The following is a 26289-nucleotide window of genomic DNA, read 5'->3' on the forward strand; positions in this document are numbered from 1 at the left end:
AACGTCTCAAATTCACACAATGTCAAGCAGTGCAGAACAAGAGACGTCGCAGAATTAAGCAGGGTTTATGATATCGTCTGTGATGTTAGATGCGCTGGAAAACGTCGTGAAAGAGCTGCAACGTGTGCTATCTTAGGCTGTATAATTCAGATCAGATTCCAGCTGGGTGCTGAATCATAACCTAATGGAGGATCAACATCTCCCATTTCATCATTCTTAAGCTGTGGAGACTCCACAGTATCACTGTACTAGCAATTATGACTCCCTCAAGTGCTAATTGAATTATCAGAGAGTTCAGAGTGTATACGGGCAGCAGGACGCAGTTTCTCATTAATCGCTTGGGGTGAGAGAAGGGGTCTGGGTTAATAACACGGGTTAATTCTATTATACTAATGATGAGGACATCATTAGACTGTTACACTTGAATTACAGGAAATCCAGAGAGTTGAGGATATTAAAGACTAAGAAAAGTAAACTGGAGAAGAAGAAAAAAATCCAACCTTTAGGTAATATGCCCACATTCTAAGAAACTAAGAATATTTATAACATAAAACAAAAGTACAGACAGATCACATCCAAAAGATGTGTTTAGTTCAGATAGTTCTGGGTGTTAATAATCAGGTACACTTTGAGGTTGTCTTGACTTTGAATGTGATTAAATATTTTGGTGTAATTAAAAAAATATATATGCAAAAGAGGAGGGCACGGAAGCTTAGTGGTTAGCACGTTCGCCTCACACCTCCAGGGTTGGGGGTTCGATTCCCGCCTCCGCCTTGTGTGTGTGGAGTTTGCATGTTCTCCCCGTGCCTCGGGGGTTTCCTCCGGGTACTCCGGTTTCCTCCCCCTGTCCAAAGACATGCATGGTAGGTTGATTGGCATCTCTGGAAAATTGTCCGTAGTGTGTGAGTGTGTGAGTGAATGAGAGTGTGTGTGCCCTGTGATGGGTTGGCACTCCGTCCAGGCTCCCCGTGACCCGAGGTAGTTCGGATAAGCGGTAGAAAATGAGTGTGAGTATATGCAAAAGAAAGAAAGAAAGAACAGTCAAGTAAAGCTTTCCTATACGAAAGTGTTTTTAAAACAGAGTGCTTGATGACTTCCGGTTTCTATGTAACAAGACAAAGTGCATTTTTCTTTCTGTCTTTTTAAACTTTAACAAGATGTTGAAGAAAGCTGCTATAACACAAATGCTAACAGGAACTTGTTTCGCGGATGTTGCACAACATTAAAAGGTAACTACAACTGAATAAAAAGCATGATGTGCTGTAAACGAACGCATCCACATTTCTGGATACGTTGCCCTTGGAACATAATCAACAACAGCATATGATCCAATCGTTCATCAATATGAAACAGAAAGGACAGGTCCAACGCATGCTTGTTGCTGATTGGCTACAATGCATGTCTCTAGGTGTGTGAGTGTATACAGTTTGAGTGTATATCAGTTTAATTGTATATGTGTTTTTTGCTGGCGAGATGGGAGCGGGTGCAGTCGGGGGGATGGATGCACAGATTTGTATGAGCAGCAAAGAGAAAGGCCATTTCAGAGAGTGCCAGCAACTCCTTTACACAGGCAATAACCAAGAACACTTGTCTCCACACTTGCTCGACATTATTGAATTATGTATCTCATCATACGCCAGTGTAATGAATGTGTTGAGAGTGCTCTCGTCGAAGCCGCATTGAGAGCTGTCTGCTATGTAACCTTAGCGGAAGAGTAACCGAGGCCAAGGACTCACGTTTGATGGTCAGCATTGATGGTGCAGGGCTTTTTAGCAGCACACTCGCGCCATTCCCAAGAGGTTGCGTTAAGTGCTGTTCTGCCCTAAACCCTTCCATCTATAATACATTCATTTTCTGCTCGCCACCGTACTACTGTACCAACAGCACCACACTCCACCATGCTCCTCCCTAAACTAGGCCAAGTATTACATCATGCACTAGCAACTGCAAACAAAAGCCAAAAAAAGAAACTTTTACACACAAGTCTTACAGACAATATTCACTAGAGATGAGCCGGATACTCGGCTGAAACGAGTATCCGGTAGGGATAAAGCACTTCTGCCGAGTACGAGTATTATAATACGAGTCTGTGCTCGGATTGAATGAAAATCATCATTGGGTAGCTGATTATGTCAGCGTTCTGTGATAGGCTAGTCACAGCCCCTCCCCTACAGTGATAGGCTAGTCACAGCGCCCCTCCCCTACAGTGATAGGCTAGTCACAGCGCCCCTCCCCTACAGTGATAGGCTAGTCACAGCGCCCCTCCCCTACACACATACAGATGTATTGTGTTGCTGTGTCTCGCTCTGCTCACTCACAGTCACACACACAACAGCTCTCTGTCTCTCCCTCAGTCACTCGGGTTCGCGGGTCTTTTCCGTTAACGTTTAGGGTTTCTTCAGCTTTTTACTTCGGGTTGTAACCTTAATAATACGTACTTACTAACCAGTAGAGTTCTGGTAAACGTGGGTTCGTTCAGACGTGGTGCTTGCTTGGTAGAATGCGACTCGCATTGCGTCTCTGCCTGTCGGAGATTTTTTTTCTTTTTTAAACCTTCAGCTGTCTCTAACCAGTAAGCAGACTCCGAGTGTCTGACATGTTTTTGCTGTATTTCATAAAAACATAAAGGTAGTAAGCTAGTGTTATAAATATTACAAATATTTACTGTTAAAGCCCCACCCATTTCAAGATAAGCCCCGCCTACTTCCGGGTTAGGCCCCACCCACACCTACAGATACAGATAATTCATATGGTTAACAGATACGGATACAGATACAGATAATGCTGTACTCGCTCATCCCTAATATTCACAAGCAAAGGTGGCGACATTTTATCCCCCACAACATTTTAGGAAGCTTCTTGGCTTAAGATGTAAATAGGTCAGTCCTAACAGTATGTCTTTACTGTGTCAGTTAATTCGATATTTCACAGAAACTGAGTGGTTCTCACTCGGCGAGATGGTAAGCATGGACGATTGATTTCTCTGCCCTTGTGTTCAAGTTCTGCTACTTTTCTAGCCAGTAACCCTCTGTAGCAAATACTGCTTCGATGAAAAGCTTCAGAAATAAGTGCATTCGAATAGCTTCAACATAAGACTTGGTTACAGAATGCTGAGAGCCAAAAAGGTGGCAGCACCAGAGTACAGAAATCAATTATCTGTTATATGAAAAATAAATCGCATACTTTTAAAAGCATATTTCAGACTGCTTTCATTGGTAGAGCTGAACATCTTTTTTCTCCAGGTTACCAAAGCTTGCAACCCTGAGTACTGTACAAATCCCAATACCACCAAGCTGCTGGCCCAATAACGAGGCCCATAACCAAGGGCTCTTGATAAGGGAGTCTGCTATATATTCCAACCCCAGTCTTCCCATTATCTGCAGATCCTAAGCGAGTGATTACTGAAAATGAGCATGTTTACACTAGGTTCTTTGTGCCAGTGTCAGGTCCAGTACACTAATAGCGGTAGTTAATTATATACTGAACACTTGCATTTGCAGAATGTCTATTTGTTGCTTGGTGCAATGAATAAAAGAAAGAATGGCCACATACTGACATCATTGTAATGGCCTCATAGCTGAACTATAGTTCTTAAGACTGATGGGATATTATGGAAATGTTAAATGTTAATTCGGAATTGAGCTCTTAAATGTGTGATTGATGGCTCTAAATTGCCCTTACTTTTGATTAACTGCATGATTGTGTGTGTGTGTGTGTATGGTGCCCTGAAATGGACGGGCGTAAAGTCAAATACAAGTGGTTGACTGTCACCAGGATGAGCTCTGGATCGGCCATGAGCCTGACTAGCAAAAACCATGGATTTATTCCTGAAGATGATTGAATTGATCTTTCATCTGTGTAGCTGCCAGTGTTGGACTCACTCTGCTTCAGGGATGCTGTATCATGGCTGAGCCTGTGCTCTGACCCCAGCTTCCTAATGTGGCAGGAGGGACGATTGCTTCAATTGTTTGTTTTAGCCAATCAGCGGCATGCTCTAGTGTATAAATACCCCAGAAACGTGCCACCTGGGGTATGTCACTTTCAGTGTATCTTTCAGATTGTCAGTGGACGCGTCGTTAATACGCTAAGTGTAAAAACTGGATGTGGACATCGAGGGTAAGGCAACGCTTTGTTTCGAGTCTGCTGTCACTTTTGACTGCTACTTCCTACTTTAATCTTCACTACAGGATCACTATTTTAAGAACCGCATGTGGACATTGAAGCTGCTGTGAGAGTCTGATGCAGCGCTGGGTTGGAATTTTCCAGTTTTTAAGTTTGGCAAATAAAGTTGCTTTATTGCCTCTTTATAACATCCAAGGCGTGTAATTGAGTCCGTGTTCGATTAAAAAAAAAATTTTTTTTTTTTTCTTCAGTTTTGATTGAAATTATTTTGATTTATTGGATTGTTCAAGTTGAGTTCATTGTGGTTTATTACTGTTTTGTTTGAGTTTTGTTATTTTTATTAGCATTGTGGATTTATCCTGCATTTGCTTTAATTGTTTTGTTTTGGTTTTTGTTTTTGTTGTCTTGGCAGGATCTGAGCATGGGATAGAAGACTGTTCCTTCCTGGGTGGTGGTGTCTTCTTCACCGTGTGCTGTGCTCTTGAGTTCAATAAGTTTTTGTGCATGTGTGCATGTGTGTAAGAAAGGTATTCTTGGACAGTTTAGTCTGACCCTCCACCTCTGTTTGTATGCCCAAGTTCCCTGCCTTGACTTGACTTGTTGTTGACTCTTAGCAGGAAAGGAATATGTTTGTTTTTATTTTAATGGTGCTTTTGTTAGAAAATTGTCAATAAAGTCTATTTTTCGATTCTGGCCAATGTCTCTGATCATTATTGGTGATTCGAACCTGTGCATGTTAATTCCGTGGGTGAAATTCCCAGAGCGGCGTAGTTGGATATCGTGAAAATCGATTCTCATTATAATTTTTTTTTAAATAGTTTTCTTCCCCTTGCCCTTGTCGCCGCCACACTAACAACCTGGGATATGTGAAGAAAAGAATTTCACTGTGCTATAATGACCATGTGCTGTAATTTACAGTATATGAAGTCATGCACTTCTTTAATGGTTAGTTTTGTATATTTCCAGCTCTCTTGCACTTGAGTCCACTCCAAAATGCTTAAGAACCAAATAAGGAGCCAACTGATTAATTAAAAGCAATACTACTGTATGTACTTCACCACACTCTGAGGACTAAAACTGGAAGCTTCTGATCTCTATTCATTCTGTCAAGCTTTGGATGAAAACTGTAGGTGTTGGTGTACCAGTTCTCGGAGGAGAGGCTGATGATGGAGCCCCCGCTCTCTCGGATTGTGAAAGGCCCAGGAGATTCTTAGGGGTAGGAGGATTTCTGATCTGCTAACCTAGCTGTGTGTGTGTGCGTACTGTATGTGTGCGCTGTGTCTCCTTCACGCATGCCTGCGCTCCACATCACAAAGATACCCATGAGAAAAGAAAGGAGCAGCAACAGCCCTTGGTTTCACTCGTAATGACATGTGACACACTTAAGGTGCATGCTGAGAGCACTGGAGAGTGGTACAGGAAGTGTTCTTTGGGCCTTGTCTTTAGTTGAATCAAGCTATTCATGGCATGTCTGGTGGCATAGTGTGTGTTAATACTGTAGCTCATTCGCTGTTTAATTATACTGGGTCCACATGCTAGAATGTAGACAAACTTTCTATTGGACAATACTTAAAACGTGTAAAATGGAAAACTTGATGAGACCCGATATCTTGACTAGCTAGGAATTAAATTTATTTTATGAATATACAGTACAGCCCCTAGTACAGGGGTGGCCAACCCGCGGCTCCCGAGCCGCATGCGGCTCTTTGCCCGGTTTCATGCGGCTCTTACGTTCATATCGAAGTTTGTATTTGTGTCTTTTTAATATGCGTGTTCGCTTCGCTTGAGTTCAATACAGTATTTTCGTCAAACGCGCATGTGAGTGGAATGAAATAAATACCTCAAAGTTTCCCAGTAGGGGGGCACGGTGGCTTAGTGGTTAGCACGTTCGCCTCACACCTCCAGGGTTGGGGGTTCGATTCCCGCCTTCGCCTTGTGTGTGTGGAGTTTGCATGTTCTCCCCGTGCCTCGGGGGTTTCCTCCGGGTACTCCGGTTTCCTCCCCCGGTCCAAAGACATGCATGGTAGGTTGATTGGCATCTCTGGAAAATTGTCCGTAGTGTGTGATTGCGTGAGTGAATGAGAGTGTGTGTGTGCCCTGCGATGGGTTGGCACTCCGTCCAGGGTATATCCTGCCTTGATGCCCGATGACGCCTGAGATAGGCACAGGCTCCCCGTGACCCGAGGTAGTTCGGATAAGCGGTAGAAGATGAATGAATGAATGAAAGTTTCCCAGTAGGAGCAAGATCATTTGAGTAAACAATTTGTGTCAAGTTCACTCTCAAAATGGCAGGGATAAAAAAAGGTGATGATCATGTGTGCCCATGTGTATGATGTGGCTCTTTGCGGTAACACAGTAAAAAACGTGGCTCTTGGTCTCTGACTGGTTGGCCACCCAAGAATGTCTGCAATGAACATGCACTATTGTCAGAAGAAAATCTTTTAATGTAATCGTCTCCTTTTTCACTTTTGTAGAAGCCGGATATTATAATACTATAGAGATGGCCTTTTCCGAATGATATATAGTCTAAAGCGTCAACATTTCCCAATGTGAAAGCTGTATAAAGCACTAATCTTGTATCATAGTGTTCCACTATTGATCGTAGGTTGTTCTTAGTCACAACTGCTGATCCTGGATTGTGCCTGAGATATTTTAAGAGCGCCAACCCAAAGAATACACCTACCAACCTCCCTAAAGTAATGTGCACTAAGTCTAGGATCTGATCCGGCTTTATTATCTTAAACAGCATTAGACAGAACATGCTGATCTGAGTGAACTGGTCCTGCTCTGAAGATTCTGAACAATAGTGCGGTACAATAGTAGTTCTTTCCCCCACTCATGCACACCGGGTTCTTTTCAGTGCTCACTCAGTCACCAGCTAATCCACTTACCGCTAGAGAGAGAGGGTAACGTCTGCCGTTAAGTATCTCGCATGGGTCTGTCTTGCCAGAAAGTAAAGAAAGAGACAGATGGGAAGGAAGCTAATGCGAAAGAGAGACGGCGAGATCGAGAGCTTGGTGCATCAAAGCACCGATTAGTGGAGAGATTCTCTCATTTAAACAATGTGGTGTTCAGGTACTGTAGATTTGAAAATTCACACATGATTTGCACAGGAGAAGACAAAGGAAATTCCCCCACATAGCAGCTGAGGTGTGAGGAAAACTAATACCCACACACATACAGTAGAATTAGAGCAAATCAATAACCAGCCCACATTGTAAGGAGTGAACGAATTTAGCGCAGGCAGGTTTATGCGTGGTTTACACAGGCTTGATGTTCTTCAAAAAAGAAGATTCTCTAACACCCACACTGGGACATTTAGAAGTTGACGGAGAGTGGCCTTTTCTGTCACTTTGCTCAAAAACGTATTTACCAACACATACCAATCTCAGCTCTATCTCGTCTGCCAGGATCTCGTCACACGCGCAGGCCCGGATCGCTTCCGTACACCCGGGGCAAATTAAAACTGAAACTCAAGACAGGCTCGGTGGTGCGGCTTCCGTCGGAAGCCTTAGAGTAACTCCTGATCCACAGGCTGCCGTGCTGACAGTCTGACATTTCCAAAATCATTCTGAAGGAGGATGTGACTGAGGGGGTCAGAGAGGATAATGGTTCTGTCCAGCTCTCAGACAGGCCGGGCGCTTCCAGCTGATTCATCTGTCTTAACGCAGACTGCCCGGCTGCTGTCTACATCAGACCTCTGATATAGGATCAGTGTCTAACTGATAACAGCTCTGTTTTACTATTTATAATCCAAAGTGTTTTCCGGGCACTGAATTCTTTCGAGTTGTGTTGTTTTTTCAGTGAAACGTTTCATTTTAAATAAGACCATACAATCAGTTCAGCGATAATGGAAGTCAAACCCTGCGTTCATGCTACCTGTTCATGACTAGGGTTGCAAAATTCCGGGAATTTTCAAGGCTGGAAACTTTCCATGGGAATTAACGGGAACATATGGGAATTAACGGGAATATATGGGAATTAACGGGAATATAGGGAAATAAACTGGTATTTAAAAAAAAATGCAAAGTTGCCTATAACAAGGAACTTAAATGTAGTTAAAAAAATCTTGCAGCATAATTTTGTTTAAAACAACAAGATTTCATGCAATTTAAGTTGAATTTGTACCCTGCATTCCTCGGTCACTTGCACGCAGCACACTGCTTACTGGAGGGCCATTGAGGTCAAAAGCCCCTGCATGTGCTTGCATTCTTCCATAACATGCACAGTAACACTTTATTTTAGGGTCATTTAACTAGTTGCTTATTAGCATGAATATTAATTGAATATTGACTATTTATTAGTACTTATTAAGCACATATTAATGCCTTATTCTGCATTACCTTATCCTACATTCTTAATTGTACCCAATACCTAAACTTAATAACTACCTTACTAACTCTTAATAAGCCGTAAATTAGGAGTGTTACCACATGCACAGATAATTTGATGACCCACTCCCACACACTCACTCCCCCCGAAATAAAAAAATCCTCTATAAAATAACGTTTATTACAATTATTAAGTTTATTATGTTTATTACAAGCACAATAATGTTTATTATGCTTTTGTGTTACTCAATGAAAGAATCAATTAAAGTTCTACTTACAATTAAATCAGTCAAGACGTCATTTTTAAAATTTGTATTACCTTGCATGCATGTCTGCTTATGACCAAACAAAATGTTTATTTAGATTTGTATATGATATAGTTTATATAAATTTCCAATTAATTCCCATAAATTCCCATAAATTCCCGTAAATTCCCGTAATTCCCATAAATTCACGTAAATTTCCATAAATTCACGTAAAGTTTCCAATTTTGAATATTTCCAAAATTCCCCAGATTAAGTTCCAGTGGAAAGTTTCCGGAAATTTACCGGAAACTTTCTGCCCCTTTGCAACCCTATTCATGACTCTTGTCTCTTGTACAAGCACGTTCCAGAAAATAATACGCTAATCAGTGTCCATCTTTAACATGTGTGTAACAGTAGAGACTAAAGTTGTGAGTAAGAAAGTGAAGAAATTTCTTTTCTCAGTAGTGTTTAAATTCTTAACTTTTTAATTGTGGCTATAAGACAGATCCCAAGAACAGGATGAAAATCAATGCTTTACTCCGCCACTGAAAAAACAAAGTCCATTCAAATTCTGTACCTTATCCTACACAGGATCCTATAGAGCCTATCTGAGGGGCCAAGGAGACAGGTTGCCAAGGCTTTGCAGAACACAATCACATACACACTCACCTCACACACTATGGATAATTTAGAGATGTCAATCCGCCTAGAACGCAGGTCTTTGAACCAGAAAAGGAAATCTCAGAAGACCAGAGGAAACATGCAAACTCTGCAAGCGTACACAGGTGGAGGTGGGAATCAAACCCCCAACCCTTGCAAGTGTGAGGCAAACAATGTTGTTAACCACTAAGCCCCCTGTAGTGTGTAAAAGAAAGAAAGAAAGAAAGAAAGAAAGAAAGAAAGAAAGAAAGAAAGAGTTTTATGCACAATAGCTGTCACCCTGTATCTCAAAGCTCCTACCTACATTCCAGTAATGTTCCAACCCAATTCACAGCAACCCTCCTCACCTGATCTCTGTTTTCAAGCCAGCTCAAGTCCAAAGACAGCAGAACTGAGTACCCTGAGTGCCTCGGTTTAACCTCTTCCCTACTCGACCTCACACTTCCAGAGTGGCCTTTTGAGTTCTCAGCACATTGACAAGAAAGCACTGCATGCTGATGTGCACTCCTCCCAACATCAGCACAGTATTCCCACTGCTCATTCCGATGTGGAGCAGAAGACATACTACAGCTGCACTTGGAAGCCCGACATGGGCTTCACGAGGCAGCAGAATGAAAGCCTCAGATGGGACGCGTAGAAAATTAGACAGTCAGACGTGTAGGACGTCCCATGTTAAAGCAGCTAGCTAATGAGCTGAAGTCTTTGCATAAATCGACACATTCCTGGGGAATAATGCTTCCCTAATTAATTTCTTCACGTACCAGGTTTAATCAGGTTCACATGACGTCTCTAGGATATTTGTCTGCTTGAGAAATTGCTCCCAGTACTATTCCAGCATTTCCAAATCGGGCCTGATCCAGAGGGACTCCTGTTTGTGAACTGAGTCTCTTATGCCTGGATCACATGTCAGACTGCGGCGCGGTAGCGTGCAGGCGAACGGGGGGATGAAACACTACTCAAGTCTACTCTCTCCTGCAATACTGAAGCAAAAATGGAGATGTGAAGCGCACACACACACAAACACGGAGAGTGACAGCGCCTCGTTATGCCGCTTGACATATGCAGCGCTGTACTGCGTGATGCTTTCTGAAAGTTACGCTTCACTTCTGAAAGCAGCAGCTCTACAACAGTACTCATAAATGCCATCAAACAAAGGAGGAAAAAAATAACGCCAACCTCTTTTTTTTATTTATTTAAATTTTTTTTATTTATAGAAACACTCACATACCACGGTTAGAGATCTGGCTAACTAGACAAGTTTTCTTAACAGGGAACCTATAATCTAATCTTAGAAACAAGACACAAACCACAGAGCTAAAAAAATTACCAGCGAGCCTTGAATCCCTTTTCACAAGTAGCACTACATCTTACTCAATTAGGGATGCTTAGCCCTTGTTGTTATACCCCATTTAACATAATTACCGGCGATTATAACTACACACTCGATGACAAGCGGAAATGAGGCATGACAGAGTAAGTATGGCTGGGCCTCTGCTGATTTAAGCGCTCTGTCTGAAACGTCCCTGTGCCCCACTCTAACTCCACGCTCCGCCACCCCACCGTACTCCGTACGGTCTATTTAGAGCAGTGCTCACCGTCCGTGGCCATCAGGAAGGCCGAGACATTTTCATTATTCAGCGCTGCTAAAATGCTTCCCAATATTGTGGGATGAATAAAATATCCAGGAACAATTTTCCAGTGGCGTATTAGCTTAGCATTTTCAGTGCCTGACTTGGTCATTATGGAAGTAAGGCAGCATCAGTCAGGCTTCAGTGAGGCCCATTTGTCTGCTTTAAGCCAGCTCTCTCGCTGTCGCCGTTAAAACAATTTCCTGTTTGACATGCTAGAATAACTATTGATTGAAGGCTTGTATTACCGGAGGTTTGTGCTGTGCATCGACGACCTCGTCCCGAATATTTTTATCATGTATACGTTTTCCAACATATATTTCGAGGACAAAGCAATAGACTGTAATAGATGTGTTACCCTTCTCAGCACATCTTTCCAAAATGTTTTAATCAGTGGCTATAGACATGGTATTAAGAGATTGTCAGCCTTGTTTTGCTGTTTTTTGTTTTTTTTTACAATCATGGCATCAGGAGCATATGTGCAAACATCATCGACATATATTTTTGCTGTATCGAGAAAAGAACGGAAAACCAGTTGGCTTAAAGTTCACTAAAGTGCACTTTGTGGATGCTGTTACTAAGTAGTTCTTTTCTTTACAGGTGACTATTATGACACAAATCTACAACCCATATTCTGAAGATGAGTGTTTAATTCATCTGATTTGGATGAGTTAAACGCAAGACTATTGGCCTTACAGTACATACATTTAACTTTCAGACATCGTAACAATACGGTAACCATGATGTAGAAATCAACCCCACCAACACTTTCCTCTAAAAATTAGTACTATCACCAAAAGAAAGAATTACACAGTTAAAGCTTGACGTATAAAGGCATTTGATTGAAGAATTAATGAAAGTGAGTTGTTCTTCAGGAAAGAGACATGAATGACAATTCAGCACATGTGCTTAAAACACTAATAGTTTTAACGCTTAAAGTTAATTACACTCACCGTCCACTTTATTAGGTACACCTGTCCAACTGCACGTTAACGCAAATTTATAATCAGCCAATCACATGGCAGCAACTCAATGCATTTAGGCATGTAGACATGATCAAGACGATCTGCTGCAGTTCAAACCGAGCGTCAGAATGGGGAAGAAAGGTGATTTAAGTGACTTTGAACGTGGCATGGTTGTTGGTGCCAGACGGGCTGGTCTGAGTATTTCAGAAACTGCTGATCTACTGGGATTTTCACGCACAACCATCTCTAGGGTTTACAGAGAATGGTCCGAAAAAGAGAAAATATCCAGTGAGCGGCAGTTCTGTGGGCGCAAATGCCTTGGTGATGCCAGAGGTCAGAGGAGAATGGCCAGACTGGTTCGAGCTGATAGAAAGGCAACAGTAACTCAAATAACCACTCGTTACAACCGAGGTATGCAGTAGAGCATCTCTGAACGCACAACACGTCGAACCTTGACGCGGTTGGGCTACAGCAGCAGAAGACCACACCGGTACTAGTAAGGTGTACCTAATAAAGTGGCCGGTGAGTGTATATCTATGTCTAGTTCAATAACAGTTGTGAAACTGACCTTTCAATTGAGGGCTAAATTTTGTATTTTGTCGAACAATTTGTGGCTCCACAAAATCGAGGTACAACACAAAAGAGTTTGCTCTTGGGACATCAAATACTTGATGGTGCTGGGAGACAAGTCAGCAAAATCGAATATGCTTTCTATGTGGGCAGGACATCATGCTGTCTTTCCCTTGTCAATCACAGCAACAGTAGTCAATCATAGGTCTCTATGAGGTTGTGTATGTGGAAAAGGGAAGTGTGTGACAGGCATTTGTATGGATCCATGTGTACTGGAGGAAACACCCATTAGCTTTACCAGTTGGTAGTTGTTACAGTATATGATAAATGATGGAGAAAAACTTTTAAAAAAAAAAATTGTGGCAAAAATATGATAATGTGATGTCTTACCTGGCAAAGACCTCAATATTAGAGATGGCATAGAAGTACTTGAGCAGGTTGTCCCTCTGCACGTACGTTCCTCCAAGTGCAGGCTTCAGCAGCCGGAGCTTCAAGTCAGTAAACGTGAAGAAATCTCTCAATCCTTTCAAGCTCTCCATGCGTGTGTACAAACTGTCCATTTTTTTCAAATTGGGCCCTGCAAAAATAGCAAAGCGGTCCCGAACCTCAAAGCGCACAATCTTTTCATTCTTGGAGCCCACCCAGCGTGAGTACTGCTCTGTGCAGATGACCCGAGTCACGTTGGTGGCCGAAAGATTCTCCACCCTCTTAGGTGGCATACCGAATGCTTCCAAGCAGTCGTCGGCGTAAAACTGGTATGGCTGCCAGGTTCGCCCTTTGTCCAATGACTTCTCCAGCACCATGATGGTGGGACGGCCGTACTCAAAGGTGATCTCGATGTCGGCCGTCACCTCCAGGCTCTTGTTCCATGACAGTGTGATGTTGGCCAGCAGCGGCTCAGGATAGCGGCTCCATGTCACTGTTTGCCAATAGGTGATGAGGCCGGTGCGCTCGCTGTCCTGCATCAGCTGTGGCGGGTGGGCCAGGTCTGGAGTGGACGCGTCACATTCATCGCTACACAGGTATGGATTTTCCTAAACCAGGACCAAAAAACAACACTGATCAGCAAGAAGACAAGTAAAGAAGTCTAAAATGTGTTGTTGTTTGTGGAAGGCTGATTCTGATCTTAGGCTTTTGGCCTACAAAATGTCATTGCTTCTAGCTTAAACGCAGACTGACATTCACTAGCTTTGAATTAAACATACATACATCACCATACATCAGTCATTGTATTGCATTCATGTGCAATATTTTTGTATTCATATATTTAGTTTTCCTCTGTACTGTACAGCTGAATCCATTTTATTTTATTTTATTTTATTGTTATATTTTATTTCATTTTACTTAATTTTATTTTATTTTACTTTCCATTCCAATTTTATTTTTTACTCTTAACAATTTTTTTACTCTTCTATTCCTAATCATATTTTATTCCATGACACTTTTTTCTTTATATATATTTTTTTATAATTTTATAACACAGTCATACAAAACATTTCCCTGAACATCATACCTTCTATGATTGTGTATTAGACTAATAAAATTTGAATTTGACTAAACAAATGAACATTAGCTTACATCATAGAACCTCTTAGCCACTGATTTGGTATGTCTACCAGCTAATATTAGAAATCTACAACATGCTTTTAATGGTCATTTAATGATTTTAGCTTTGCTGAATCGTCTGGGAATTGTCTGGCATGCTACGTAAACTAATGTTAATTAAACAAAACTGTGAATTTTTAAAAACACACGCATAGAATAAATACACTTTTTTGTGTCTTTGACGGTTTTTAAGGCTTCAAACAAGCTTCTAGTCTGGAAGCCTTACTGATGTTTCAAATCCTCTATGCACTAAGTCTCCATGAGAGTATTTTCAAGTTGCATGTTCAGGTATATTTATAGATCCTGACATTTTCACGTGTATGTTTCATACTCAAAAAATTATTATTCTACATAGAATTATTCATTATAATTATTCTATATTACAATTTATTTTTAATGGTTTTAATGTTGATTGTTTATTTTTCTTATAAAAATAAAAGAAAAGCACACATCAAACATCAAGAGATTCCCCAAATGTGCCAATGGGTTTTTTTGTGTCTAAGACTTACACTGCTAATAGTTAAGGATAAAAACAGATCACATTTAAATAGGGTCAACAAGACAATGCTGTAAAATACAGAAAATAAAATGTCCAAGGATATCTATTAGTAAATGGAGAGGAGGAAAAAAAACCATCCAGGTCAACCGAGCTCACCTGGAGCGATTGTGAACATTCTGGTGAAGTTCAGTTCTCTGAAATATTTTGCACTGCTTTAACAGGCCTGCCTTTCATGGCAGTTTGGATTATACTGCTTAACACTAGATTAACTTCGTCCCATTTTAAAGCCTCTGTCATTTGTATAGTTGTAAAGGCTGGACACATTTGCTCCAGTGTTCTAGTGACATAGACACAGAAAGGATTAGCCGACGGACGGCCATGTGGTCACCCTGACCCCTTAATACATTCGTACTGGAGATAAATCGGATTTAAAACAGTCACATCTAAGGCAACCTAATATAGCTATAATGTAGTGTACAGCTTTTTACACAGAAAAATATAAGGAATAATATATAGCCAAGGTACTGTTACCAAACTTGATTTTTTCCAATAACTGCATCTCTTCAAATATTTTATCCCACTTATACCACAGCGGTTTTTATTTACTGATGAACAACATATACTTTTTATCTATTTGTAGTTACACTTAAGTTTGAGGCACATCCATGAAACAACTTGTAGTTGTTTCCTGTAGTTAGTTCAGCTTGTCATGGTATCAAGAAGCCATAAAGTAAAGACTTTCCTCATGATGGAAAAACTTAATGGTGATGGTTAATGTGCTGACACTGACTAAAGTCTGCTTTCATAAATATTTAATATCTCTTTACAGAAAGCTTCACCGGGGCAATGTGTCCATTTTCTTTGTTAAATAGCAACGTTTTTTCTTATGAATTTTCTTATCGCTAGGCTAGATCTCTGTGAAAGAGTTATTACTATAGTAACGATAACATGTTAAAACAAGCATGTTAATATAAGCCTGTGATTTAAGTTACCCCTGTTAGAGCTTCTGATCAATCACAATCAAGAATTAAACAGTGAATAGAAATACTGTACACTCTCAGTATACTGTAAGATTTACATGCAGGATCAGAAACAGTGCTTATGAGAACAATCTAGTATGATTTCATATCATATACAATCCTTCTAAGACAGCATTAAAGCTTAATCTTGGCAGAGTCAAAACTCTAATCTTAGCATAGCAAACCTTATGTTACCTTTGCTTCTCAGTCCTTTACCCAGTACACTAAATCCAGGCCAGCTGCTACTCCAGGTGGCTTTCATGCTAAACCCCCACAGCCACTAGCCTGACAGGAATCTTGTCACAGCTAACAAGGTGCAAAGTAGAGTGTTGTACAATACACTCATGTGCACTCTGGTCCACACATACATACTGTACATGCATACATACATACATACATACATACATACATACATACATACATACTGTACATACATACATACATACATACATACATACATACAGTACACACACATACATACTGTACATACACACACACATGCATACATACATACATATATACATACAGTACACACACATACATACATACTGTACATACATACATACATACATACATACTGTACATACATACTGTACATACTGTACATACACACATACATACATACTGTACATACATACACACACATACATAGATACATACATACATACATACACACACATACATACATACATACATACATACATACATATATATATATATATACACACACATACATACATACATACATACATACATACATACATACATACATACTGTACATACACACACACATGCATACATACATACATATATACATACAGTACACACACCTACATACTGTACATACATACACACACATACATAGATACATAGATACATACATACATACATACATACATACTGTACATACATACATACACACACATACATACATACATACATACATACATACATACATACATACACAGGGCTGTCAAGTATCACGCATTGAGAGTGACAGTCACGCATTTCGGTCTTTTCTCACACTCTTCCGCCACAAATTGTATTTGTCACGCAGAAAAACTTATACTATTAAGTATTATCTGCACCGCTGTCTCTATGGAACCGGGCAGGAATCAAGCGCGTCTCCCCTGGAGTTCTTAGTCGAGCCTGACACTTATCAGCCAATCAAAAAAAGAGGCTACACAATAGCCAATCGGAATATAGCACTATTGTATTTGGGTAAGATTTAACGCAACAACCAATGAAAAAAAAAAAACATTCATTAGAGAGGGTATGTTCGATGGTTGGTTTGAACAAAACCTCAACACGAAACAGCTTGTCTCTGGACGGGACATTGTCCTCAATCATGACCCTAAAAATGTCTGGGCTTGAGCCAAACTGTTTTAAATGGGAGCAACATTACAAATGATAAAAGAGTCCAAAAAGGCAACAAACACTTACAATAAACAACACCAGTCATAATCTCTCTCTCTCTCTCTCTCTCTCTCTCTCACACACACACACACACACATTAATAAATGGAAATTGAACAAATACTTTGTATTTGGTTAAAATGTGGTCAGTGATCCTGGTGAAACAGTTATTTGTGGGTTTTTTTTGGGGGGGTGGCGGGGGTGGGGGGTGTTAGAGTTAGAGTTAACTTCATTTCAGTTCATTTAATCCTTATTCATTCGTTTAATTTAGTTCATTTAAAGTTCAGCGGATAAGCTGAAGTTCACAACACATTTGGGAAGTTGGATGAAGACCCAAGACAATAACCCAAGTTCACCAAGAATCCTGTAGCTGTGGGATACGGTGGCCGGGAAGTGCAAAACAAATTAACAAAACCCAAACCAAATTAACAAAACCCAAACCAAATTAACAAAACCGAAAACACATTAACAAAACCCAAACCAAATTAACAAAACCGAAAACACATTAACAAAACCCAAACCAAATTAACAAAACCGAAAACACATTAACAAAACCCAAACCAAATTAACAAAACCGAAAACACATTAACAAAACCCAAACCAAATTAACAAAACCGAAAACACATTAACAAAACCCAAACCACATTAACAAAACCCAAACCAAATTAACAAAACCCAAAACACATTAACAAAACCCAAACCAAATTAACAAAACCCAAACCAAATTTACAAAACCGAAAACACATTAACAAAACCCAAACCAAATTAACAAAACCCAAACCAAATTAACAAAACCCAAACCAAATTAACAAAACCGAAAACACATTAACAAAACCCAAACCACATTAACAAAACCCAAACCAAATTAACAAAACCGAAAACACATTAACAAAACCCAAACCAAATTAACAAAACCCAAAACACATTAACAAAACCCAAACCAAATTAACAAAACCCAAACCAAATTTACAAAACCGAAAACACATTAACAAAACCCAAACCAAATTAACAAAACCCAAACCAAATTAACAAAACCCAAACCAAATTAACAAAACCGAAAACACATTAACAAAACCCAAACCAAATTAACAAAACCCAAAACACATTAACAAAACCCAAAACACATTAACAAGTCAGACAACCCGGAAGCGGTTGGTATAATTTGTTAATGGAAACTTACCATCATCGGACGAGACACCTTTCATTCACCTGTATATCTTTAATGACAGTCGTCTTGTCCAATGATCGGTAAGTTTCCATTCACAAACTATACCTACCGCTTCCGGGTTGTCTGAATCGGTGCATGAAACACATTAACAAATCAGAAAACACATTAACAAATCAGAAAACAAATGAACAAATCAGAAAACAAATGAACAAATCAGAAAACACAACGACATTTCAGACAACCCGGAAGCGGTTGGTATAGTTTGTGATTGGACAAGACACCTGTCACTCAAAGTATACATGAAGTTCAACAGTCTGCCACAGGGAAAAGTTGGAATGGATGGATGGAATGGATTACTGTGGATTAATTCTGTTATTTTCTTGAACGGAGAACTTTATTTAAACGGAGAACTTTACACATTACACATAAGATTCCATACCTGTATATCTTGAGTGACAGGTGTCTTGTCCAATGATCGGTAAGTTTCCATTCAAAAACGATACACTACCATTTCTGGGTTGTCTGACTTGTCGTTGTGTTTTCGAATTTGTTAATGTGTTTTCTGATTTGTTAATTTGGTTTGGGTTTTGTTAATTTGGTTTGGGTTTTGTTAATTTGGTTTGGGTTTTGTTAATGTGTTTTCGGTTTTGTTAATGTGTTTTCGGTTTTGTTAATGTGTTTTCGGTTTTGTTAATTTGGTTTGGGTTTTGTTAATGTGTTTTCGGTTTTGTTAATGTGTTTTCGGTTTTGTTAATTTGGTTTGGGTTTTGTTAATGTGTTTTGGGTTTTGTTAATGTGTTTTCGGTTTTGTTAATTTGGTTTGGGTTTTGTTAATGTGTTTTCGGTTTTGTTAATTTGGTTTGGGTTTTGTTAATGTGTTTTCGGTTTTGTTAATTTGGTTTGGGTTTTGTTAATTTGTTTTGCACTTCCCGGCCACCGTAGTGGGATGTGACTTGAGTTAATGTTTATAGTGCCAAAAAACATCTAGTTGACCTCCTACTAAGCTTTTACAAGGCAAGTATGCAATGATTTTGGCATGTAATGCTTATTCATGGCCAAACGTTCGTAGATTCTCAAATGTTTTGAAAGAGCAAAATATTTCTAGGTAGAACTATTTGTAGTTAAAGAAATCATTGAAGAATATACAGTACAAATTCTTTGCCATTAGAAAAAAAGCTTTATTATCGGCTCTTTGGGTAGTTAAAAGCTCTTTAAGAGTTCAACATAGACAAGCTCTTAAAGGTTATTTTTTAAAACCTTTTCAAAGATTAGTTGGAGCTCTTAAATGGTTCTTGAAAATCCTGAATGATTCCCTTGAAAGCCTGAATCCTCTTGTTCGGGAGATTTCTCTTCACTACGGCATTTCTTAGTGGCATTAGTAGTTTAAAATAGTTCCTTTTCTACTCTGGATCTTTGATAAAAGGTTGCTCAAAGATTCCTCTTTGTTAGTGTTGTACAGGGAAATTGCAAAAAAAAAAAAAAAAATAAAATAAATAAAAATTCTAGGATAATAAATAGAAATGATTGCAAATTGGATTGGGACAAAATAATTTTTTTCCCTTGAACCATTGTTTAAAAATGCGCCATATGGAATAATGTGTTGCCATTATGTGTATACTGTAGATCATTCTGTGCAACCAAATTATTATTCTTTCATTCTTTTATACAATTGAGTGAATGAGGGGTTAGGGCCTTCCTTAGGGGCCCAGCCGTGGCAGCTAGGAGGACCTGGGATTTAAACTCACAAGCTTCTGGTCAGTATTCCAACACCTTAACCCCTGAGCTACCACAATCTCACTCACACACACAAGCACACACTGTGGACAATTTAGAGATGCCAATCAGCCTACAATGCATGTCTTAATGCAGTGGAGGAAACCTGAGTACCCAGAGGAAACCCCAGAAGCACTGGGAGAACAGATTAAACTCTGCAGCCACAGGACAAAGCTGGGAATGCAATCCCCGTCCCCAAAGGTGTGAGGCAAACCTGCTACCCACTGTGTCCCCTGGGTTCCATTTATTTAATGAATTATTTAATGAAGGTTAAAACCTCATTGTCTGCAGAATTCACAGCAGCCTCAATATGGTATTGTGCTCATCCTTGGATTCCCAAACGAATCTGTAAGGACTCTGCCCGGACTCTGGCCACGTGCATTTGTTTACGTTTCTCGTCACGTGTCTGCCCCGCCTTCGTCTGCTCCTCCCTGTCGTCACACCTGATCCTTATTGTGTTATCATTGTCTTTTGTATTTAACTGTGCCGCGTTGCCTCGTGCAGCGCGGCATGTACTGTGGTCTTAGTTTTGTTTGGTCCTGTCTCAAGTCTGTGTTCCTGTTTTGTGTTTTTGTTAATAAATCCCTTTTGTTTTAGCTATCCTGCATTTGGGTCTGCTTCTGTCCCTTGTCATTACAGAATCAAGCCTCAATGTTCGCCTCACACCTCCAGGGTTGGGGGTTCGGTTCCCGCCTCCGCCTTGTGTGTGTGAAGTTTGCATGTTCTCCCTTGAACCATTGTTTAAAAACCATGACATTCCTGCTAAGCTATGCTCTCAGGATCTTTAGAGAGATGCCATAGAAAAACCTTTTTTTGTTTTCTTTCCTGAAGAATCTTTTGATTGATGGAGGCATTTTGTTGGTGCCATAGGGAATAATGTGTTGCCATTATGTGTATAGATCATTCAGTGCAACCAAATTATTAATAAAGAATATGAAGGTTTGTCAGAGAATCAAACACAGGCTCTTCTGGGAATCATAAATGATTCTTCTATAGTATTGCTCTAGAGAAGCTTTCTGGGCCTCAAATGCGCCAAAAGTCATTATCATCAACAAGCTGATACCCATAAACCTCATGCCATGAAAGCTGCACTACTTACCAATAATGTCTGACCAAAGGAATTAATTGCTGACTTTATCTACAGTATATTGCATCCGGCAAATCCTGCAAACCTTCTGAGTTGTGTAAAACATCCCACATGGGCAAAATGCATGGGTTACGCAACATTGGTTTATTCAACATGTCCCTTTTTGGTTACTTATGCTCTGAAAAAAATGTGCATATATATTTACATTAGCATATATGAGTCATTAGCCACACACACTTTCCATAGAAAATTCATGGACATCAGCGAACTCTAACGCTTGTTATAGAGGTTTAGAATCATAAATCATAGACACATAGACACAAACAATATATAAAGAAACATATAAAGCAATATAAAGGCAATAACACCTAATTTTGTCAATAGTATTTTCATAGTGTTTTTTAACCTCATACATATTCTATTAGATAGATAGATAGATAGATAGATAGATAGATAGATAGATAGATAGATAGATAGATAGATAGATAGATAGATAGATGATCTTCATTGACATTGAATAATACAGATACATAGCATTTTGATGCTATTCATTTGTATGAGGGTTAGGGCCTTCCTTAGGGGCCCAGCCGTGGTAGATAGGAGGACCTGGGATTTAAACTCACAAGCTTCTGGTCAGTAGTCCAACACCTTAACCACTGAGCTACCACAATCTCACTCACACACACAAGCACACACTGTGGACAATTTAGAGATGCCAATCAGCCTACAATGCATGTCTTAATGCAGTGGAGGAAACCTGAGTACCCAGAGGAAACCCCAGAAGCACTGGGAGAACAGATTAAACTCTGCAGCCACAGGACAAAGCTGGGAATCCAATCCCCATCCCCAAAGGTGTGAGGCAAACCTGCTACCCACTGTGTCCCCTGGGTTCCATTTATTTAATGAATTATTTAATGAGGGTTAAAACCTCATTGTCTGCAGAATTCACAGCAGCCTCAATATGGTATTGTGCTCATCCTTGGATTCCCAAACGAATCAAGCTTTCAACACTTAGGAATAAACTTTATAGTACACAGCTGTAGATGTTTAATGATTTGTATTTGTCTCCTTTTTACATCTGGTTCATCTTAAGGTTTCTTCATTATGTAATCTTAGAGTTGTTGTGAAACTGTGATGTGTTGTGAAAGAGATGAGCTTTCACAAAGAAGGATCATTTCCATACTGTGGCTTGTTTGCACAATTCCCATGGTGCCCAAGTCCAAAAATCAACATCTGGATTTCCATAAAGCTGCTTTGTGACAATGTGTATAATTAAAACATTATAAATAAAGTAAAATTGAAATGGACTCGGGGGGCACGGTGGCTTAGTGGTTAGAACGTTCGCCTCACACCTCCAGGGTTGGGGGTTCGATTCCCCCCTCCGCCTTGTGTGTGTGGAGTTTGCATGTTCTCCCCGTGCCTCGGGGGTTTCCTCCGGGTACTCCGGTTTCCTCCCCCGGTCCAAAGACATGCATGGTAGGTTGATTGGCATCTCTGGAAAATTGTCCGTAGTGTGTGATTGCGTGAGTGAATGAGAGTTATGTTAATGAGTTATCCTGCCTTGATGCCCGATGACGCCTGAGATAGGCACAGGCTCCCGTGTAGTTCGGTAGTTCGGATAAGCGGGTAGAAAATGAATGACTGAATGAATGAAATGGACTGAAATGGATTAGAACAGCATGAGACACTTCTAAAAATGCTACTTTGCCATGCAAGCGTCTCTGTTAGTAACTTCAACACTGATGCAGTGGCAACCAGGATGCTGTTTCAGCAATTCCTGCGGTCAGAGGAATTCAGGGAAGTCTGAAGAACCTTGGATGCAGGTGTTAAGCTGCTTAAAGCACACTCCATAACTCATGGTGGCAATGATACAGTGATTCTCCAAAGCTACAAATGCATATCATACGGACTACCGGATTTGCTTTAATACAGAAAAATAACAGTATATACCTACAGTGAAATCCCCCAAGCGAAAAAGACACTGAATCGTTTAATAAAAATGAATCACATAGTTTTGATTTGTTTAAAACTTTCCCTGGTCACTGGATTAATTAATAGTGATACTATCGTTATTATTATTTAAAAATGACTGAAATTAGGAGCTAGACCTTGTACAGATATGTGTGTCTGAATTTTAACTAGTAGTATACACATAAAGTAGAAGTAAACTAAGAGCAATACTGTATTTACCATTTTAACCCAATTTTACTGCCAGCTTCAGTGTATGAGTACATTTTAATTCTGGATTTCCCCATGACATGAAAAAAAAAGTAAGTATGTTTAAAGTCATTTCACATTACTGATAATCAACAGGACAGAAAGAAAGATGTAAACTTGCACCCTGCTTTTTTTATCTCAATAACTGAGTCACCAAAATGTACATTTCAGAGGAAGCACTGCATTATCACAGTGGACTGTGATGTGTTGCACTTCCTGTAAGCATGAAAAAAAATGTGTGGGGGTGGAAACATAACGTATTATTAAGAGATTCTTGAAATATTATACTGCATGTATGAAATGTGGTGCTTGCATCTATCTAATAAAGTTTTATTATTTATTTCTTTTTATATTAATCTGTACAATCCATAACTAAACTAAACTAAATTAGACTAGAGGTCAGTTAGAGTTGTAAACAACAAGACGTGGTTTATCAGCACGGAAATCCCAATATTTGATATTTCTACATATCCTTCTCTTTATAGTGAGATAGAGTCTGACTCCTAACCCTAAGGTTGTGGGTTCGAGTCTCGGGCCGGCTACGACTGAGGTGCCGAACCACCCAACTGCTCCTTGGGCGCCGCAAGACTGTGTGAGTGTTCATGGTGTGTGTGTGCACTTTGGATGGGTTAAATGCAGAGATCAAATTCTGAGTATGGGTCACCGTACTTAGCCGTATGTCACGTCACTTAAAGAAATCACCCAGTAATGAAAAAAACAAAGCGACCATGTCCTTGCCCTGACTGGACAACGGATTAGCATATGAATCTGCAACAATTCGAAGAATCCTAGAAGATGTGAGGAGGCATGAAAAACAGGCAGCTGGGAATTATAGCGCACTGACACAAACAGAACAGGATGGGCTTGTTCTCTTGTGGGACCATGGAATAGTAAGGAAGCAGTTCAGCCTCATGCAAAATTCATAAACACACACACACAAACATACACACACACACACTTAAAAAAAACTGGACCAAACCTGCAATGTTCGACTACAAAGGTTCTTTTAAAACATAGCACACGTCTCTGGTTTAGTGAGCACCAGCGTATTTGTTCCTGACTGAAATCTCATAAAATATGGACCAAATGTTTCCCTTATGCATTGCTCTGTAGATCCTCTCCAGCTGCTATTTTTAGCTTGTTCTGTTAGTGCATTTGAAATAAGCAACTCCAATATGGGGCAAGATAACGCCTCAGATGGCACTGAGAACAAACCCAAAACAGATTTATTACTGTAAGAATCTCAACAGTGGAAGTTTGGGTATCGCTTCAAAACCAGATGCGCTTGGGATGATCAGATATGTATGCAGCAAAGGGTCAGGCTTCATCTTTTTGCTTAGCTAAGCTGAGATCCTGCCTTCACATTCCTCTCACATCTCTCTCTCTCTCTCTCTCTCTCTCTCTCTCTCTCTCTCTCATTAGCCGTACATACAGAGCAGGCTTCCAGCAGGAGCTAACATCACGTTCAGGAAAGAGCAAAGGCGCTGAGTAAAAATGCAACGGCATCTCCTGTGGGCGCTGAGTGACTGAAATTTCCTCTAAATCTTTAATGAGCCGGAAAGCTTCTCCAAAGAAAGCGAAGTTACTGAATCTGGAGGGCTTCTGCTGATCAATTAACTTGCTTTCAGTGAGGAGGAGGGAAAGGGAAGCACGTCAAGTGTACACACTATAATAGCTGCTTAATGGAGTAGCATCCATACTATATCGAATATATGGCTTGCATTACTAGTCAAGCAGCAGGTGAAAGTCTTGCCCTAGTGGCGTCCTTGAGCGAGCCTGACTGGTTGAGCACAAGATTCTCAGAACATCAGAAAAAATGATTAATACTACATGAGGTATCAATAATAATAAAAATAAAAAATCGACTATAGTGTATTAAGTTATTTACGTTTTTGGAGGTTTTCTCATTTTAAAAGTTAATAACCAGAACTTCCTTGGTCCTTGTCTGAATCCAAGCTGTGAAACTACTTAGTAATATACAGTGTGTAAAATCATAATTCATGGATACTGAGTAAAGTGAGAAAGGTTCTGAAGTGCCAGGAGGTTTGTGCTGTTTTAAAGTGCTTGGCCCCCGAATGTCTGAATACAGAGTGGTCTGATGATCAGTCAGCTTTTATTGATCCGGGTTGAAAAGTGCTGACGCAGATACATACACACACACACACACACACACACACACACACACACACACACACACGCGTGTCTCCTCCTGTCTCTTAAAGCCCTCTCCTGTGTATTCAGCTCACAAAGACATCTCGAGTTAACATGCTGTATTAGTATGCATGATGACTAAGTGTCTATAGATTAAGTGAATGGCATCAGAATCTCGATTAACCTGGAAGTTTGATCAAGATGAATGAAACCTACCAACTTTCGAACTCAGCAACAAAGTAATTCTAAATACGTTAACAATATTCGATTTAATTACATGGTATAATTTTATATTACATAAGATGTAATTGTAGTATGCTGTATGTGTATTAAATGAAATATTTTTGTTGTTATCGTTTCTTTTGAGAAGATCGAGCTTGTCTGCTAGTCTCACGTCATGGTTGCTATCTCAGTTACACAGGAGTTTACGCAGGTCAGGGAAGGTGATTTCTTAATTTCTGATTGAATGATGTCATACTAATGAGAAAGTAAAGTAGACTTTGAGGAGAGAGTGTGCCCTGGACTACAAGATCCAGAATGCTTTGCAGGTACAGTTGGAGTGTTGTTCTGACGAGCACGACTTTATTGCATGAAATTATGGAAGCAGATCTCATACAGACGACAAAGTAAGACATATCTGATGAACAAAATATTAAGTGCTGCTGTGTTTCTGTCTTCAGGAAGAAATGAAGTGAGACATCACATGGTGCATTGTGGGTAATGTAGGATAGCATTATCTAATGTAAAATTTCAATGACTGAAAAATGAATTAAAAATACATCTCAGAAGATGACATAATGGCATATAATGGCTAATTACAGTATATAAAAATGT

At 39.8% G+C, this 26289-nt stretch overlaps 1 protein-coding gene across 1 annotated transcript in view; it reads right to left on the reverse strand.

Moving 5' to 3' along the window:
- Nucleotides 1-26289, reverse strand: part of ntng2a (netrin g2a) — a 72988-nt gene that overhangs the window by 38630 nt on the left and 8069 nt on the right. The window contains exon 3 of the mRNA XM_060882113.1: nt 12912-13555. Coding sequence (XP_060738096.1) covers nt 12912-13555 — 644 coding nt within the window. The remainder of the gene's footprint in view (nt 1-12911; nt 13556-26289) is intronic.

The sequence above is a fragment of the Tachysurus vachellii genome, chromosome 11, assembly GCF_030014155.1.
Source record: "Tachysurus vachellii isolate PV-2020 chromosome 11, HZAU_Pvac_v1, whole genome shotgun sequence".
NCBI classification, from domain to species: domain Eukaryota; kingdom Metazoa; phylum Chordata; class Actinopteri; order Siluriformes; family Bagridae; genus Tachysurus; species Tachysurus vachellii.